Source organism: Aphelocoma coerulescens, chromosome 4 (assembly GCF_041296385.1).
Source record: "Aphelocoma coerulescens isolate FSJ_1873_10779 chromosome 4, UR_Acoe_1.0, whole genome shotgun sequence".
NCBI lineage: Eukaryota > Metazoa > Chordata > Aves > Passeriformes > Corvidae > Aphelocoma > Aphelocoma coerulescens.
Window position 1 is genome coordinate 64,997,534 of NC_091017.1, and position 16,097 is coordinate 65,013,630.

At 40.3% G+C, this 16,097-nt stretch overlaps 1 protein-coding gene across 3 annotated transcripts in view; it reads left to right on the top strand.

The window, feature by feature from the left end:
- The first annotated feature begins 256 nt into the window (after window positions 1–256).
- BOD1L1 (biorientation of chromosomes in cell division 1 like 1) overlaps window positions 257–16,097 on the top strand; it is a 35,964-nt gene continuing 20,123 nt past the window's right edge. For 2 of the 3 annotated variants that reach the window (XM_069014424.1, XM_069014425.1), the window contains exons 1-10: window positions 257–451; window positions 870–994; window positions 2,262–2,452; window positions 3,609–4,220; window positions 4,690–4,836; window positions 6,156–6,325; window positions 7,231–7,354; window positions 7,706–7,850; window positions 8,508–8,583; window positions 9,476–15,590. In XM_069014424.1, coding sequence (XP_068870525.1) covers window positions 257–451; window positions 870–994; window positions 2,262–2,452; window positions 3,609–4,220; window positions 4,690–4,836; window positions 6,156–6,325; window positions 7,231–7,354; window positions 7,706–7,850; window positions 8,508–8,583; window positions 9,476–15,590 — 7,900 coding nt within the window. Of the gene's footprint in view, window positions 452–869; window positions 995–2,261; window positions 2,453–3,608; window positions 4,221–4,689; window positions 4,840–6,155; window positions 6,326–7,230; window positions 7,355–7,705; window positions 7,851–8,507; window positions 8,584–9,475; window positions 15,591–16,097 lie in introns of all 3 variants that reach the window. The other variant, XM_069014423.1, reaches the window with a different exon arrangement.

The window sequence follows — 16,097 nt, forward strand, 5'->3', positions numbered from 1 at the left end:
GCCGCGAGCGGCTCCGCCCCCCCCCCCCCCCCGCCCCTGCGGGGCCCGCGGCGGCTGCGCGCGGCCCCGCCAGTGCTCGTCCCGCGCCGATGGCGCCGCTCTCGGCGGCGGCGCCTCCGCCTCCCCCCGCGCCGCGCGCCGCTTCCTCCCGCCGTCCCCTTCCGCTTCCGGGGTCAGCGCCGCCGCTGCTCGCTGAGCAGCCCCGTCCCGGGGCCCGGCCGGCACCGCCGGCAGCAGCCGCCGCCCCGCCGCCCCCATGGCCACCAACCCCCAGCCCCCGCCGCCCCCGCCGCCGCCCCCTCAGCAGCCGCCGCCGCTGCCGGGGGCCGGGGCCGGCGCGGGGGGCGGCGCGGCCGAGCCCGAGCTGGTCTCCATGATCGTTAACCACCTCAAGAGCCAGGGGCTCTTCGACCAGTTCCGCCGCGACTGCTTGGCCGACGTGGACACCAAGGTGCGGGCGGACGGGTGGGAGCGGCGGCTCGGGGGGGGTCTCGGCGCCCCGGGCTCCGGCAGGTCGGGGACGGGCCCGGCCCGGGGCTCCGCGCTCGGAGGTGCGGAGCGGCCGCTGGGCCCGCGCGGGGCTCCCTCCGGCTGCGCTCGCGGCCGCGGGGGCGAAGCCGGAGCCCCGTGTTGGGCGGGGAGCGCGGGCCGGCCGGCCGTGCACGCACGGGCACACACACCTGGTTCGCGCAGGGTCTGCCAGGGCAGCGTTCAACGCGCTGCCATCGCCGCAAGGCTGCGGGAGCGGTTGCGCCTGCAGGGCACCGAGGGGGTTCGACGGGGCTCCCAGCTCTCCTAGCCTGGCCTCCGGAAGGATAACCAACCACTTAGACAATCCTTCCAGTCCAATCTCTGCTGTTGCTTTCTAGCCTGCCTACCAGAATTTGAGACAGCGCGTTGACAACTTTGTTTCCAATCATTTGGCAACTCATACCTGGAGTCCTCATCTCAACAAAAACCAGCTGAGAAATAACATTAGACAGCAGGTTCTCAAGTAAGTGACAGTTCTGAGGTTTCTCTGAGCATGCGTGTGTGCTGTGATAGGTGACAAAGGCTCTGGTTTAATGTAAAGTGGGCTGCTTTTTTCGAAGAAACATCTGAAAAAGCTTTTTTTTTTTTTCCCTCTCAGTGTTTAAAATGCAGTATTACTTGAGGTAGTAACTCACCATCAGTATTAGTCAGAATTAGACGAGATGTTCTTTGATCTGGTCCAAGTTTATGCAGGGCTGGAAACCTTGATTTTGTCTTGGAATGTAACCTTCTAGCTAAAGGGTACCTTTACTTTTTGTTTTAAAGGAGGTATTAATAAAATTGCAATTATTGTGTTTAGAGCTAAGGAGAAGTATGTGACAAACTAAACTCTGCAGAGTACAAAGCTAAAGTCACAAAACAGAAAAATTGTTTTAAATCTAGCTGGGCAGAGAAGAGGTTTTAAGAATTGCTTTTTTTGTTAAAATTATGTCAGACACTTTAGCCCGATATTACATTATTTCATGGAGCTTACTCCAGTCTCTCTTTTGAAATGTTAGACTCATAACAAACATTAGGAAATTTCATCAGAGTACTATGAGTTTGGTCATTAAATTGGATTAAACCAAGGATTTGGGAACAAACTTACTCCGTCATGCTGTGGTGGTACTGTTGATAACTTGTACTGAGGACTGTTTGGTTTGTAGGGAGGGGAGCAGTTTTTCCTTGTTAAAGAAGCAATGAGGACAAGAGGTAGCATATATCCCACATAAGACTACAGGGGTCTAAACAGATAAGCTTTACAGCTGTGGGTTTTCTGTTTTATTTTACTGAAGATTAAGTGTGTTCCATAAAGCTGCGGAACTTGCCACCTTATACTGGGCAGAAAGTAACTTAGGGTAGTGATGAGTAGTTTAGTAGTTAATTTATACCTCATGCCTTCTATAAATCATCTCTTTATGCTGCGGGAATTGATACTATAGGGTTTCTTCTAAATTTCTTCCACGAATGGTTTTTGCAGTTAGATTACACTTGTAGGTGTAACCAGTAATGATGTAACAACAGGCTGCTTATTGTGTTCATTCTGTGTGCTTGGACTGTTTTGTTTCCCTAGCACATTTTTTCTTATGGATAAGGTAGAGGCTAAATACATAGCTGTAGGGATGCTTAGAAAACATTGGTGCTTCATTGGAGGTTCTCATGAGTGTTTATGTCACATCTAAATGATCATATTTCATTACTACATGTTTGGAAGCTAATTTTTCATACTAATTTATGTAACTTTGTTCCAGGTCTGGAATGTTGGAATCGGGAATTGACAGAATTATTTCTCAGGTTGTGGACCCAAAGATCAACCACACATTCAGACCTCAGGTGGAAAAAGCTGTCCATGAATTTTTAGCCACATTGAATCACAAAGAGGAGTCAGGCCCCAGTACATCTCCGAGTGAGGAGAAAGCAGATGCTTCTGTTGCAGTACAAGGTATTCTACCATTTCTCTGAGCAGTCTATTAACAAAAAAATGGGGTTTGAGAGAGCAGAATCATTGACTAGGTTTGCTACCACCATAACACTATTAGTATCAATATTAGCAAGGTGAGCTCTAGGCACTGTGCCATAGCATTTGTCTCTTACTCTATGTATAAAGTAGAAGCAAGAGAGATGTCACCCTGTTATGACCACATCACTCTGTCATGAGATTATTTGGGATCAATTTACTGTGGGGAGAAAACTTGGTCTCAGTATTATAGGATCAGATAAGACATAGCTGTAAGAGAAGAATGATGTAACTTTCTTGTTCATTGGTAGACAGGGAAAAAATTACTTAATAGACAGTTACGTGTGCAGTTGCTGTGTGCCATAAAATTTGGATTGCTAAAGTCCTGATATTATCTGTATTGACTTCTAAACACTCCTGCAGGTAATTGTCCATTCTTTCCTATTCCAAGAGACTCCACAGCCATCCATCTATTTGTAACCTTTATTTAAATCCCAGCCTTTTTCCTGTGAGGCCCACTTCCTGTAAAATGGGTTACTAAGCCAGCTGCAACTCTTAGTGCTAGTCCAGTTAGCTCTTAGTCATCCATCTTCAGAACTGGTTCTGAGATGACAGAAAAGTGATAACATAGTTCTGGTAGTCCTGTTGTTATATAGTCAGTATGCTGAGTCGCTCTTTTTCCATAAATGGAGATACTAGAGGTGTGAGCTACTGACTTCCTCCTGCATTGTGTGTATATATGTAGAGTATTATTATATATGTACATATATTATCCAGAGCCATCATCCTACTTAGGATGTTGGTAAAGTTGAACAAGGACTGTGTTCAGAATGTCCTTGCCACTGACAATCCCCATGTTCTTTAGCAGACCTCAGGAACAGTGGTGTGTCACAGAGCAAAATGAATCTCTAGTAATCGTACAGTGTTTGCCACAGGAATGCAACTTCTTGGGAGTTTTTTGTTTGGTTGTTTTTTTTTAACCAAAATCTCTCAAGACAAAATTAGTCAAATATTTTAGTTAATTATAAATAATTTTATAGAGAGTGCTTATTCTGTTTCTTTTCACTTGTTTAACGTTCTATCTCAACAGAATTACAGAAACTAGGGTGAGGTAAAACTCTGTTCTTTTTTACTATTCAAGGTGTCTCTGCTACAGCTCCAAGTGCTAATGTAGCTAGTGATGCAATGTCCATTTTGGAAACAATAACTTCTCTTAACCAAGAAGCAAGTGCTGCCAGGGCTTCAACAGAGACCTCAAATCCCAAGAACAATGACAAATTTGCAAAAAAACTCTCATCTCAGCAGAGTGTGGATGGTAGCACTGATAAAGAGAGAAATACGGAGGACTTGCCAGACAGAGAGAAAGCAATTTGTGACCTTTCTGGAGAAGGGGCTGAAACACTTGCAAAGTGTGAAGATTTAAATGAGCTTCCCTGCCAAAGTGAAGAAATAAAAATTTCAGCAAAGGATACTAATATTTTGACTTTTACAAGTAAGGATATTCAACAGGAAAGTGAAGAGGTAAAGAGTAAATTATTGGATAAATCTGACAAGAAACCAGACAGCAGTGAAAAAAGTGAAAGAAGAAAAGAAAAGAAGGAAAAGCTTGACAAGAAGTCTGATCATTCAAAGAAAAGTGATGATACTACAAAGTCAAAAGAAGAAAAGCAAGCAAAAGAGTCGGAACCAGTGAAACAGTTAGTTCCAGAAAAAAACAGCAATAAACATAAAACATCTGAAAGCACTAAAGAAGGTATGGTATGGGCAATGTTCTTCCTCAAAATGTAGATAAAGGAGTAAGGTTTTTAAGATATTCAGGAGCCGAATTAGAATATTTGGAATCAGTATGTTTGGAATGTAAGTTTTCTGCTAGTTGTGGCAAACTTGTCTGCTAGTGACAATTGGACTCTCTTAGCTGAGGTACCTGAATTAGGAATCGGATGACCTTTTGATTCCTCAGGTGTGTGATTGGTCATCTTAATCTGGCAAGTTCTCTCAACAATTTCAGTCCTCATTTAAAGTTCATAGTTCTACCTCAGTGATTTTTGAGTAAACCAGAGTTAGCCTGGTTATTTTATTAAGGTGTTACAATTTTGTTTTCTTATTTCTAATTCTTAACGTAGTTTTGTTCTTAGTGACAAAATTGATGTTTTGGTAAGAAAAGTTTCACAAACTAAGTGTGTTGCCTTAGAGCTCTTTGTTTTTGCTTTTTCCTTTGCAAGAAAATATGTTAATAGATTCAGATACGGATGTACTCAGTGACATCACGGTCAGCTCTGTCCATACCAGTGACCTTTCTTCCTTTGAAGAGGAGAGCGAAGAGGAGCCTGTAATTTCTGACAGTACTGAAGAGGGGGAGATCACATCAGGTGGTAAAATAATTACATTGTTAACTAGCAATAAGGAGTATGTAATACTTTTGTTGAGTGTACCATATCTTAAATTTGAGGGTTTGCAATGTTGTACTTATCTGAGAGAGAATTTGAATGTGAACTGGATAGTGTTTGTGCAGTTGGAAAAGATTAGTAGTGGATTTGCTTTTTGAATATTTTTATTCATATAATATCGTTTGGTATATTCTAAACATTCTAAATCTTTTTTATGCTACAGTATTACATAGATGAGAAAAGCACGTAATGGTGAATGTCACTGTTCTGTGGGGTTTCTTCTCTCCGTTCCACCATGAGCTTGGTATAACACTGGAGTGCTTTGTGACCCCGAGGTAGTGGCTGTAGCTGACTCTGTACACCAGGTTGGGTTTAGAGCTTTAATATTCAGGAAGTTGGCCACAGTAGAAAGAACAGGAATGGATCTAGCTTTAAAAGTTCAGAAATACCAAGTTGCTTCACTGAGTGCGTTGCCTTTTTGTGTTCTCCCTATCTAGGACAGACTTCTGACTCTGATTTATGAGGTTAATAAAACTTTCCACTTTATAATGCAGAATGCCTTAGTACCTGAATGAGTTCTCTCTAGTATGCTCACAGGTTACCTTTTCTGCTCTCAAAATATAGTTTAGAAGCACTGAATTACTTGTTCCTCTGGCTTTGGTCTTACTTTGAAACTTGACAGATTATGTTCAGTTATGACTAAATATTTATGAAACAAAAACAAACCTCAAGTATGTTTCAGGAATACAAATAATTAGTACAGTATTGCACTATTTCTAGTAATCTTGATAGAACTGAAATAGATTTATTTATATTTACTTGATTAATACTTACATCTGTGTAAGCAACAGCGTGTTTCGTGTATGTATTTCAGTAGGCCAACTAGTTTTTACGTACTCAAATACTGTAGCGGTATTTTTGGTGTGGGGAGAATTATAATTTAATACATAGCAGAAATTGTATTGACTTCTCATGCATAGCTAGCTACTAAATACTATATGTAAACGGGCAGTGGGATTACAGGCAAGAGGGTAAACCCAGTTGTTGTGTCCTGGTTTATTACCAGGTTTGTGTCATGCAATTTTTTGGCTGAATGATGCGCACAAACACATGAATGTACCTTTGATTTTCATAATCTAATGATATTTGGATGCTAAAAGGGTTTAATTTTTTTAACTGTTTATGGTTTTAGAGTAAATAATTGTTAATACGTTCTGAGTAGCTTTGCCTCCTCAAAAGTTATGTTGGAAGCACTGCCCTAATTTATCAATATATCTCTACACTCACTAATCTTTCTTTAGATGAAGAGGAGATAAACAGTCAAAGCAAGACAAAGCCCCATGCTAACGAGCTGAGTGATGGGAAAGCCAAGCCTGTTCGCCATGCTTATGTTCGCAAGCCTTTCCTGTACTCCAAATACTTCAGTGATTCTGATGATGAACGAACTGTAGAACAGCGCCGTCAGTCCATTGTAAGTCTGGGCTTTTCTACTGCTCACATTCTGGTCCTAAAACTTATAAGGGCAGAAATTCCACTTCTGGTTTGGTGGTGGTTTGTGTGAGGGGATAGTCTTCTGTTTCTTCTCCTTTCAGGGATTTTTTTTTCCTCTTGTATTATAGCTGCCCTTTCTTCAGGTTTCCATCAGTATGGCACAGTCTGCTCTCCAGCACAGCGCTCTGCTCTGCTGATTATAGTTTGAAGGCTTCTGGCAGTGAAAGCAATGACAGTGTGTTCTCTCTCTTTCCCCTCCCCCCAAAATAAAATATGGATGTAAAAAGTAACCCATATGTACCTGCAGCCTGCCTTCAGTGGGGTTTTTAGTAGATCAGGCTTGTGTTGAGTACTGGAGGCTACTTCATTACACCAACTCTTTACAAAAAGCGTAGTCCTTGCTGACCGTGAAATCAGCAGTTTGTAGCAAGTCTGCAGCCATTGAGAATGGAAACAGAGATTTAAGCACATGTGCTCTGTTCTGTGGCAGAAGGGCCAGCACAGAGAAGAGGGAGCAGCAGTTCTTTTAGATTTTCTCCTTTGGCCAGGTACATATACTTATGTTACATGTGTAATACATGTGTATAAAATATGTTGTGTGTATATTGTATATACATACAAATAAAGCATACATTCTTTGAGAAAGTCTCATAGCTTCAGTCTGCAGTCTTGATTGGCAGTGAAATTCTGGAACTCAGCTAATTTCACTTCACAAAAATATTAGAGTGTTCCATTAACTTTTGTATGATTTCTAAGGCGTATTAATGTTTTTGCTTGCCTTAAGCTACAGTGTTTTGTTTTCTATGGGGTTTAGACTTATATTTGTAGTCAAAGAATGTTCTTTGACCTAATGATAAATTGTTCTCCATGGTTTTGTATCTCTAGGCCAAAGAAAAAGAAGAAAGACTCCTTAGAAGACGAATTAACAGAGAGAGACTCGAAGAAAAACGTAAACAGAAGGCTGCAGAAAAGACAAAATCCCTAAAAACTGGAAATCAGAATGCTAAAGGTATGAGAAGAAAAACTGAGTAGCGCACACAACCCTGCTCTCACTTATTCTCCATAGAATAAAACGTTCCGCTTTGAATAATGGTCATACAAGTCTGTAGTCATTTCCTTCCCTTAGTAACCCAACATCTCAACAGTGATGTAACAGAAAAAATTATAATGCAAAATATTAATACGGAATTTCTTCTTCACTTTTTCATATATCCATTACGCTGCTTAAGCTCAATTAATACCTGTATAACTGCTATTCTCTGCTACATTTTAGTATTCTCTGTACTGTTTTCTGTCATGTTTATAGCTGAAACACTAATAAATTATGTGCACGTATTTCACCATTTGTGTATTATTTTAGGAAAAAGTGGCTTGCACTTAGAAGAACCTTCATCAAAAAGTGTAGAGTCAAAAACTACTGGTACCAGCATTAAGGATGTGCTTAAAGAACAGAAATTTTTGGAAAAAAAAGTGGCCCTGAGCAGAAAAAGAAAAAGGGATTCAAGGTACTTAGTATTTACTCAATAGGAGTTAAGGTTTTGAATATTCGTTTTTGCAGATTGGAAAGGTTCTTTTCAACTTTGTACTTAGCCTTATCCATTTTAACAGTTTTCTCTTAAAATATTTGCATAATTTTGTTACTAATAAGCATGGAATTCAGGCAGAAAAATTATAGCTGCTTAAAGACATGGTATCTCAGACTGCAGTAGTAGTCTTTATGTGGCTTTTCACAGAATGGTATTAAAGGCATGAGAATGGAGACCTTTTACATGTTTGTGCATCTAGTAGGCAAGTCAAGTTGGCTTCATCTTTAGATTGATGTTTATGTAGATACATACCTGTGTACATAACTGTCCTCATACAGGTAAATATGGGGCAAGGAGAACTCTGACCCATTTTACAGGGACAACAGCAGTACAAATGTCATACTAATACTGCTTTAAAGCACTTGTATTCCAAGTACTTTTGAAGTTGATATATAATTTTACAACCAAAAAAAGCCTGGGCAAATTGGTTAGAAATTTGGTGATCATGTTCTATTTCTGTATTTTTAGTGAGCATTTCTCTCTTGTGCTCAGCTCTTGTGAAAGCAGAAATTTTACGAAGTAATGTTAGACTGGTACTGATTGTTCTTTATTAAGTTGTCCAAATACCTATTTCAGGCATGCTGAAGATAGCTGCAGAAAGAAAAATGAGCCATCTGAAGAAGATTCTAAAGAAATGCAAAAGACAAATGAGGTAGGTGTCTCTTAAAAATAAACCTTACGATCCTCGTTTTAATTCTAATAGTACTCTTTCATATGTCCACACCAAACTGCATATAATTGCATTTGTTCTCACTAGTAAGTTTTTCCCTGCCTGTTCCTTCAGTTGTATTAGTGATCTGACATCACTGTAGTAATGTTTTCTGAATTCCAATAGCCACTGAAATATGGTCTGTATATTCAGTGCTGATGCATGTCTAGTAGAACCTGAGATGCAGTTTGAGCCCTAATCTCTGAAGCATGCTGGGTTTTAAAAAAGAGCAGTGTTTTTTATATGCAAAGACTTCAGCTTGATCTGTTTAAACTTCTCACTGGAAAGTTAAACTGACTGTGCTCCAAACACAAAAGGAAATAAAATTTTTATGGCAAGAATTTTATGAATAACATTGTTTAAATTAAAAAAGGTGGGAGTGGAAGTTCAAATAGAAGTCTAGATTTATTTTTTTTAGGTTTTGCTGTGGTGTTTTGTTTTGAATTTTTAGTTACGGTTTTGTTCTACTAGACAGCATAATGGCTATTTAAAGGAACTTACAGAATGCCTGAAATTGTGATTGTCTATTCAAAAATCAGTTTAAGTCATTTTAGAAAAATTACCTTACAAAGAAAAGATAATAAAGTTCAGACAGGCTGCTTAAGGATAACTTCTTTTGCTTTGGGTTTTTCCACAATAGTAGATAGTTGAAATGAAACTGGCAAATTTTGTTTTCTGACTGACTATATTTTAGGTGAATTTTTATTACAATGTTAAGTGTATTCCCTAGCGTATTGTTTTTTTCGGGAGTTTGTGCTTGCCAGTTCTGTTCAGTCACATAAGTGAAGGAACTGTGTAATATGTACTTACATATATAAAAAAATCTCTTTTGTAGACTTGTGAAAAAAATTCTTCCAAAGAATTGAAGCACAATCATGGGAAAAACGAATTCTCTAAACAGCTTAGAAGACTTTCAGAATGGGGGCATTCAACTGAGGAAGGCAAAAGTGATTCTAAGACAGAAAAAGAACATAAAAGAAGAACCTCCACTTCTCTTCAGGCTGAAGGAACTCAGCAGGACAATGAAACAAGGGATCCAAAAAAACAACTGGATAAAGCAGAAGTCAATAGTGAAGAACCACAGAAGCAGAAATCCATATTTAAGAATGAAAAACACCCCAAAAAAGATACTGACACAGAAATTCAACATATGAGAAATTCTGCCAAAAAAGAAGCCAAGTCTTACAGAGATAAAACTGAGAAGGAAAGAACTTCTTTAGAAGATAAACTTTCTTTAAAGCACAAATATAAAGGAGATGGTATTCACAAGTCAGGTGAAGATGCTGAACTTCATTCATCTGAGAGAAGTTTGAAAGGAGAGGATGGTGGCCAGAAACATAATCAACAAATAAAGGTTTCCTCAGATGACAAATGTGAAAGAAAAAGTAAACACCGAAGTGAGCGGAAAGTATCAGTAACAGGAAAGGATGGAAAAAACCCTTCTGAATCAACCTTAAAAGCTGAAGAATTACTGAGGAAGGAAAACAAAAAAGACAGACATCTCTCAAGGGCAGAATGCAAGACCAAAAGGTCCTTGAGTGATTCTAAGCCACAGAAGGATTCCCTAAGTGCCTCAAAGCAACCTGCTTCAGCATCGCATAGAAGAAGCGAAAGCTACTCAGAAGATAAACATGAAATAGAATCAACTAACTCTGATAGTAATGTAAAACATGAAGATGGTGTTCATAAAGATAGACGAAGATCTAAGAGCCTTGCAGAAGACAAGATTTTGTTAAAGTCCAAGTCAAAGAGTCATAATAAACAGTTCAAAGCATCTGAAACAGAATTACAGGAATTAACAAAACATGACACTGGACAGAAACTGGACAAAGATAAGAGCCTGGAAGACAATGATTCAGATAAACAACACAAATCCAGAAATGAAGATAAAGGTTTGGAGGATAGTGGTGCTGAGTTTGAGCTTGGAAGTGGCCCACAGTCAACTCAGGGATCACAAAAAGACTTTAGTCACAGAGTTAAGTTACATTCTGGAGAAAAAGGGTCTCTAAAAGAGAAGTACAGAGGTGATAAAGATTTAAGTAATTCTAAACTAGAAAGAAGGTTCTCTGCTGAAGGTCATAAAAGCAGAAACTTAAAGCACAGCAACAAGGAAGCAAAGAAGAAGGAAGAGAGCATCAAATTGGAAGATAAAGATACTAAAGAAATGGATAGTGGGCATGAAAGATTGTCAAATGTCACAGTGGCAGTGGATAAGAAACAAAGCAAGAAAGTATCCTGTGAAAACAGAAAAGGCAGTTTATCAAACCAAGATTTACTTAAGGAGGAAAAGCAATCAGCCAGCACAACTGAAAGCAGCCAGGCTCCAGCCCCTCAAAAGGCAGCTATGAATAATGATGGCTTGCATTCTGGTCATGCGGAAGAGCTGATGGAACTTGATTTGAAAAAAACAAAAGCACAGGAAGCATCTAACATTGAAGGAAAAAACATTCAAAACTCTTTGCAAGCCAGAGATGCCAAGTGTGCAGTAAAACAAAAAGTATCTCGTTCTGTTTCAAATAAGGAGTTAAAACATAGCTTGGCAGATCCTGAAGCCTGTGAATCACAGTTTCTGCCTGCAGCTGAAAAAACTGTTGAACAAGAAGATACTTCTAATAAACAAGTTGGTGCCTTAGACACTTTGTCCAAAAAAGCTTCTATGGCTCAAGGACCCAGTAAACAAGGGGCTTCTAAAATGAGCATTGTGGATGAAACAAGTGGTAGAACCTTAAAGAATGTGGCCAGTAAAGATCAGGCTTCAAAAGATAGCAGAAGACCAAAGAATTTAAAAACTGTGATAAATTCTAATTCAGATGATGTTCCTTTAGCAATTAATTCTTCAAGGGAAGATGCTGCTGATGCAAAGTCCATGGATATGGATATCTCAGATTTTACAGATTCTTTAGGTAGTATGTCTAAAGAATGCCATAATTCAGATGGGACTTCCTTATTGGAAGATGCTTTCCTTTTGAAGAAAGATACAGCACAGGTTGTATACATGGAACAAGATAGTGCAGGGCCAAGTTCTATCATGAAAGATGATGGTGACACCACCATCATGGCAAACAGTATAGAAAAAGATAATGAGGTGTCCCGGTCTGGTGAACAGGCAACGGAAGACGGTACAGCTGGGTTATGTAGTCAAGATTACAGTGGAGCAGCAAAGTCGGAAAGCTCTCAAGATAGGGAGTTAAAAAGAAAAGAGGAAAACTTGTTGTCTGACATAACTGAAGATCGTGGAGATGTAACAACAAAAGAACTTACCCTAAGAATAAAAGAAGGAGAGTGCTTGAATACAGATCCCTCCACAAAGGGAGAAAGAAGCACAATGGATAGTGTGGAAAAAAACAAGGTGCATGACACTGATTATATGATCCAGTCTTCCTCTGTTTTAGTGCCTGAAGGAGTTCCTGAGGAAACTTTCAAAGGCTCTGTTATTGCCAGTGGGCAGGAAGGGACCAATGTGGTTGGCATGGAAGACAAAAATGAAAGTAATGCTGTAGGTACCAGTGCAGGAAGTAATAAACCTAGTTCATTGTACAGCAGCCTACAAAAAACTCCAGCCACTGTGATAGGAACTAGCACAGAAAAGATCACTGAGAGCACTGCAATGGCAACTAGTACAGGAGGAGGAAGAGCTGAGGGTACACCACATTCTGAAAAGGACAGTGATGCTACAACCACTTGCTCAGAACAAGAAAGTGAGGTGACAGTAATCTGCACAAGCATAGAAGCTGATGAAGGTTTCACAACAGGTGTATGGGTAAAAAGTAGTGAGGGTTGCAGTTTCATCACAGGAGCAGATATTGGTGACTGTACTGTTGCAGCAGCTGAAGAAGGTGGTGGCAGTGTTGTCACTGAAGGATTAGCAGAAAGTGAAAGTTTCCTAACAAGTACAGAAGGAGAAGAAAATGGTGACTGTACCATGGTTGATGCAGAAGAGGGTGGTAAGGACTCAGTGAACCCAAGCAGAGTAGAAATTGAAGACAGTGTGAATAGTGCTGGGACAGAAGAAAAAGATGATGCTGTGACTAGTGCAGGCTCTGAAGAAAAGCGAAATACCTCAACTTGTGTAGATACAGGCAAATTTGAAAGTTCTGTGTCGTGCTTAGGTGAAATGGAGAGCGATGGAGCTGTAACTAGTGCAGGGACAGAAACAGGTGAAGGGTCCACCAGTGGTGATAATTCAGGTGAATTTAGGGGCAGTGTGATAGCTGGCCAAGTAAAAGAACATGAAGGTACTGTGACTTGCACAGGTGCAGAAGAAAGAGGTCATAACTTCATCATCTGCTCTGTGACTGGTACAGATACCCAAGGAGAAAGCACCATAACTGGTGAATGTATTGCAGTGGTCACAAACAACAGTGCTACAGCTGGAACTAGTGGTGACAAATCTGAAGATACTGTAAATGGTGAAAGCACAGTGACCAGCACAGGCATAACCCCAGAAGATGATGCTGAAATTTCAGCAGTCTGCACAGGGCTAGAAGACAGCAATGAGGGATTTGTAGTTTGTTTAGAAGCTGAAAAATGTGAAAGTCTAATGGACAGTACAAGGGCAAAGGAAGAAGCCAGTATCACTACAGTCAGTGTTGGTCTGTGTGATGATGAAGGTTTTGTGACTAGTACAGGCTCAAAAGAAGAGGATGAAGAAGGTGAGGACATTGTAACCAGTACAGGAAGAGGAAATGAAGAAAATGAGCATGCTTCTACTTGTACTGGAATGGAAAGTGAAAATGCACTAATTTGTATAGGTGCAGAAGAAGGTGAAAGTTCCATTATCTGCATAGTTGCTGAACAAATGGAAGCTGAGTCAGGAGTGGCTGGCACAGATATAAATAAGCTTACTGTCGACAGCATGACAAGTGTAGAGAAAGAAGCTAATTGTGGCACAGACTGCAAAAATTATAAAGGCATTGTTGAAAGCAGCGTAACCAGTGCAAGTGCTGCAGATGAGGGTGCCTTACCTGCACAGAAAGGAAAGCATGAAGGTACCTTGCTTCCCTCAGATGCTGAGGAGTGTGAGGGTCCCATGACTAGTGCTATGGCAGTGCAAGATAAGACTCAGTTTGGTGCTGAGGACAAACATGAGAATGCCATGACTTCCTTTCACAGCAGAGAACTTGATGCCTCTATAAGTAGTGCAGTTCCAAAGGAAGATGAAACTTCTCGTACTCCTTCTGACAGAGAAGTGAAAGTGAAAGGTGATGTCATCTCTACCAGCACAGTGGAAGATGCTCCCTTACATTCAGCCATGGATGCAGAAGAAGGTCCACTTGCTATTGCAAGGGTAAATGAAAGTGGGGAAAGCTCTATGATCTTAATAGACACTGAAGACACAATGCCTATGCCCAGCACAGCTACAGAGTTTAAAGAGTGTGTGAATACTTCTACCAGTAAGCAGGAGAAAGATGAGTGCACTATGATTTCCACCAGTATTGTGGAGGAATTTGAGGCTCCTATGTCAAGTGCAGCTATTGAATATGATGGTCAGCTCCCCTCTGTGAAAACAGAAGAAATAAATGAGAATGCTATGGTTTCCATAGATATGGAAGTATATGAGGTTCCCATGCCTAGTGAATCCAGTACAGGAGGAGATGATAACAGTGATGATGGGAGTCACCCAACTGCTAGTGGTAAGGAAGAAAAGGATGAGTGTGCTATGATTTCCACAAGTGTTGTGGAAGAACAAGTAATCCTAATGTCAGGTGAAGTCACAGAAGAGGCGATTCAACATACCTCAGACACGGAGTCAAAAAATGAAACATTAATGATCTCTACAAGTACAGCAGAATGTTTTGAAGCTCCTATGTCTAGTGTAGCTATGCAAGATGAAAACAAACTCACTGCTTCTGAAACAGAAGGAAGATACGAGGCTGCTATGATCACTACAAGCATGACAGAAGAATGTGAAATAGTCCTGATCAGTGCAGCACCACAAGCTGAAAGTCAGCTCATTGTAGCAGGAGATGAAGATGCTGTTCTCTCTCCAAATGCATCAGAGGAATGTAAAGGTGTGGAGACCACTGCAACTGTAGATGAGCAATTTGGACTAGCTGCTTTTAATGCAGATGGGAAAAGCAAAGGTTCTGTGATTTTTGTGGGAGAATGTGGAGCTCCTGTGCTAAGGGTTGCAACTGACAGTGAAGATCAACAAACTGCTTCAAATATAGGAGATAAGGATGAGGGGGCAGTGATCACTCTGAGCACAATGGAAGAATGTGATAGTCTCTTTACCTTTACAGTCATAGAAGAAAGTCAACTTGCTGCTGAGAGTACAGAAGTAAAAGACAACAGTGAAGAAATTTTTAATACTGCTAACCAGATTGAATGCATCCTATCAACTACAGGCTCCGAAAAAAGTGAGAATTCTTTGCTTGTTATTGGGAGAGAGAATGAGACACGTGAGAGTGGGGCGAGGACAGAATCGGCAGCATCTCAGGCCACAGCAGACAGTGAAATCACAGAAACGGGTGAAAATGCAGTGAACCTCATGAGTGTAGATGAGGCCCTCTGCGTGGAGGTTAGTACAGAGGCTGCTGAGAGTCCTTCCCCAGACGCAGGTGAGGACAATGAGCAAGCTGAAGATGTTTTGCATGAAGATGTTACATCGGAACTCTCTTGTACGATTTCAGAAGCAGTGATAGAGAATGAAGCTGTTAAGAATGTAAACTATAAATTAAACTCAAACGTGGTTTTAGAAAGTGACTTTTCTGAAATAAGGACTCACCTGCCTAAGACACAGGCTCTTTCCTTAGTTTCTGCAAATGAAGTGACTGTAAGCACCAACCATGGTGAAGTAACAATAGAAGCAGAATTAGGGAAAAAAGGGGACCTCCCTTTGTTGCATGTAGAAGAGCCATATGACAGTGATGACAAAACCAGCTTGGTCAAAACAGATGATACTGGCGTTGAAGTTACTTTTCAGAAAAGTAATGCAACCTTTAATTCAGGTGAGGATTTCTTTTTGGTTTTTTTAATTTTTCAGTTTATAAATTGTCATAAATTGATGCATTTTACCACCATTTTAGTTAGAAATAACTTGTACTATTCAAATATACCTCACTTCTTTGTTAGTTGCAAAATGGCTATTAATACATTTAAGAGTTGGTGACAAATAAGCGTGTGATTTTGGGTGAATAGGACCACCTGAGTTGTGTTGGAAAACAAATATTAGAATGCAAAAAATTACTAAAATACATTGACATAAAGTTGTGAGGTAATATATAAAGTGATTTGCAAGGAGTAATTATTGTGGAGCTACACATAGGTTTCATTTTTAACATGTTACAAGATTCAAAAAAGTGTTTTAGGAAAGAGGATGCATTTCATTTTGTTGTATGTTCATCATTTTAGAGAGGTAACTTCATAGTAATTTTGAAGGATAAGAGTGGACATCCGTACTCATAACTGCAGATCTTCTCTGGATGATTATTTAGTAGTCATGTTCAGATTCACTG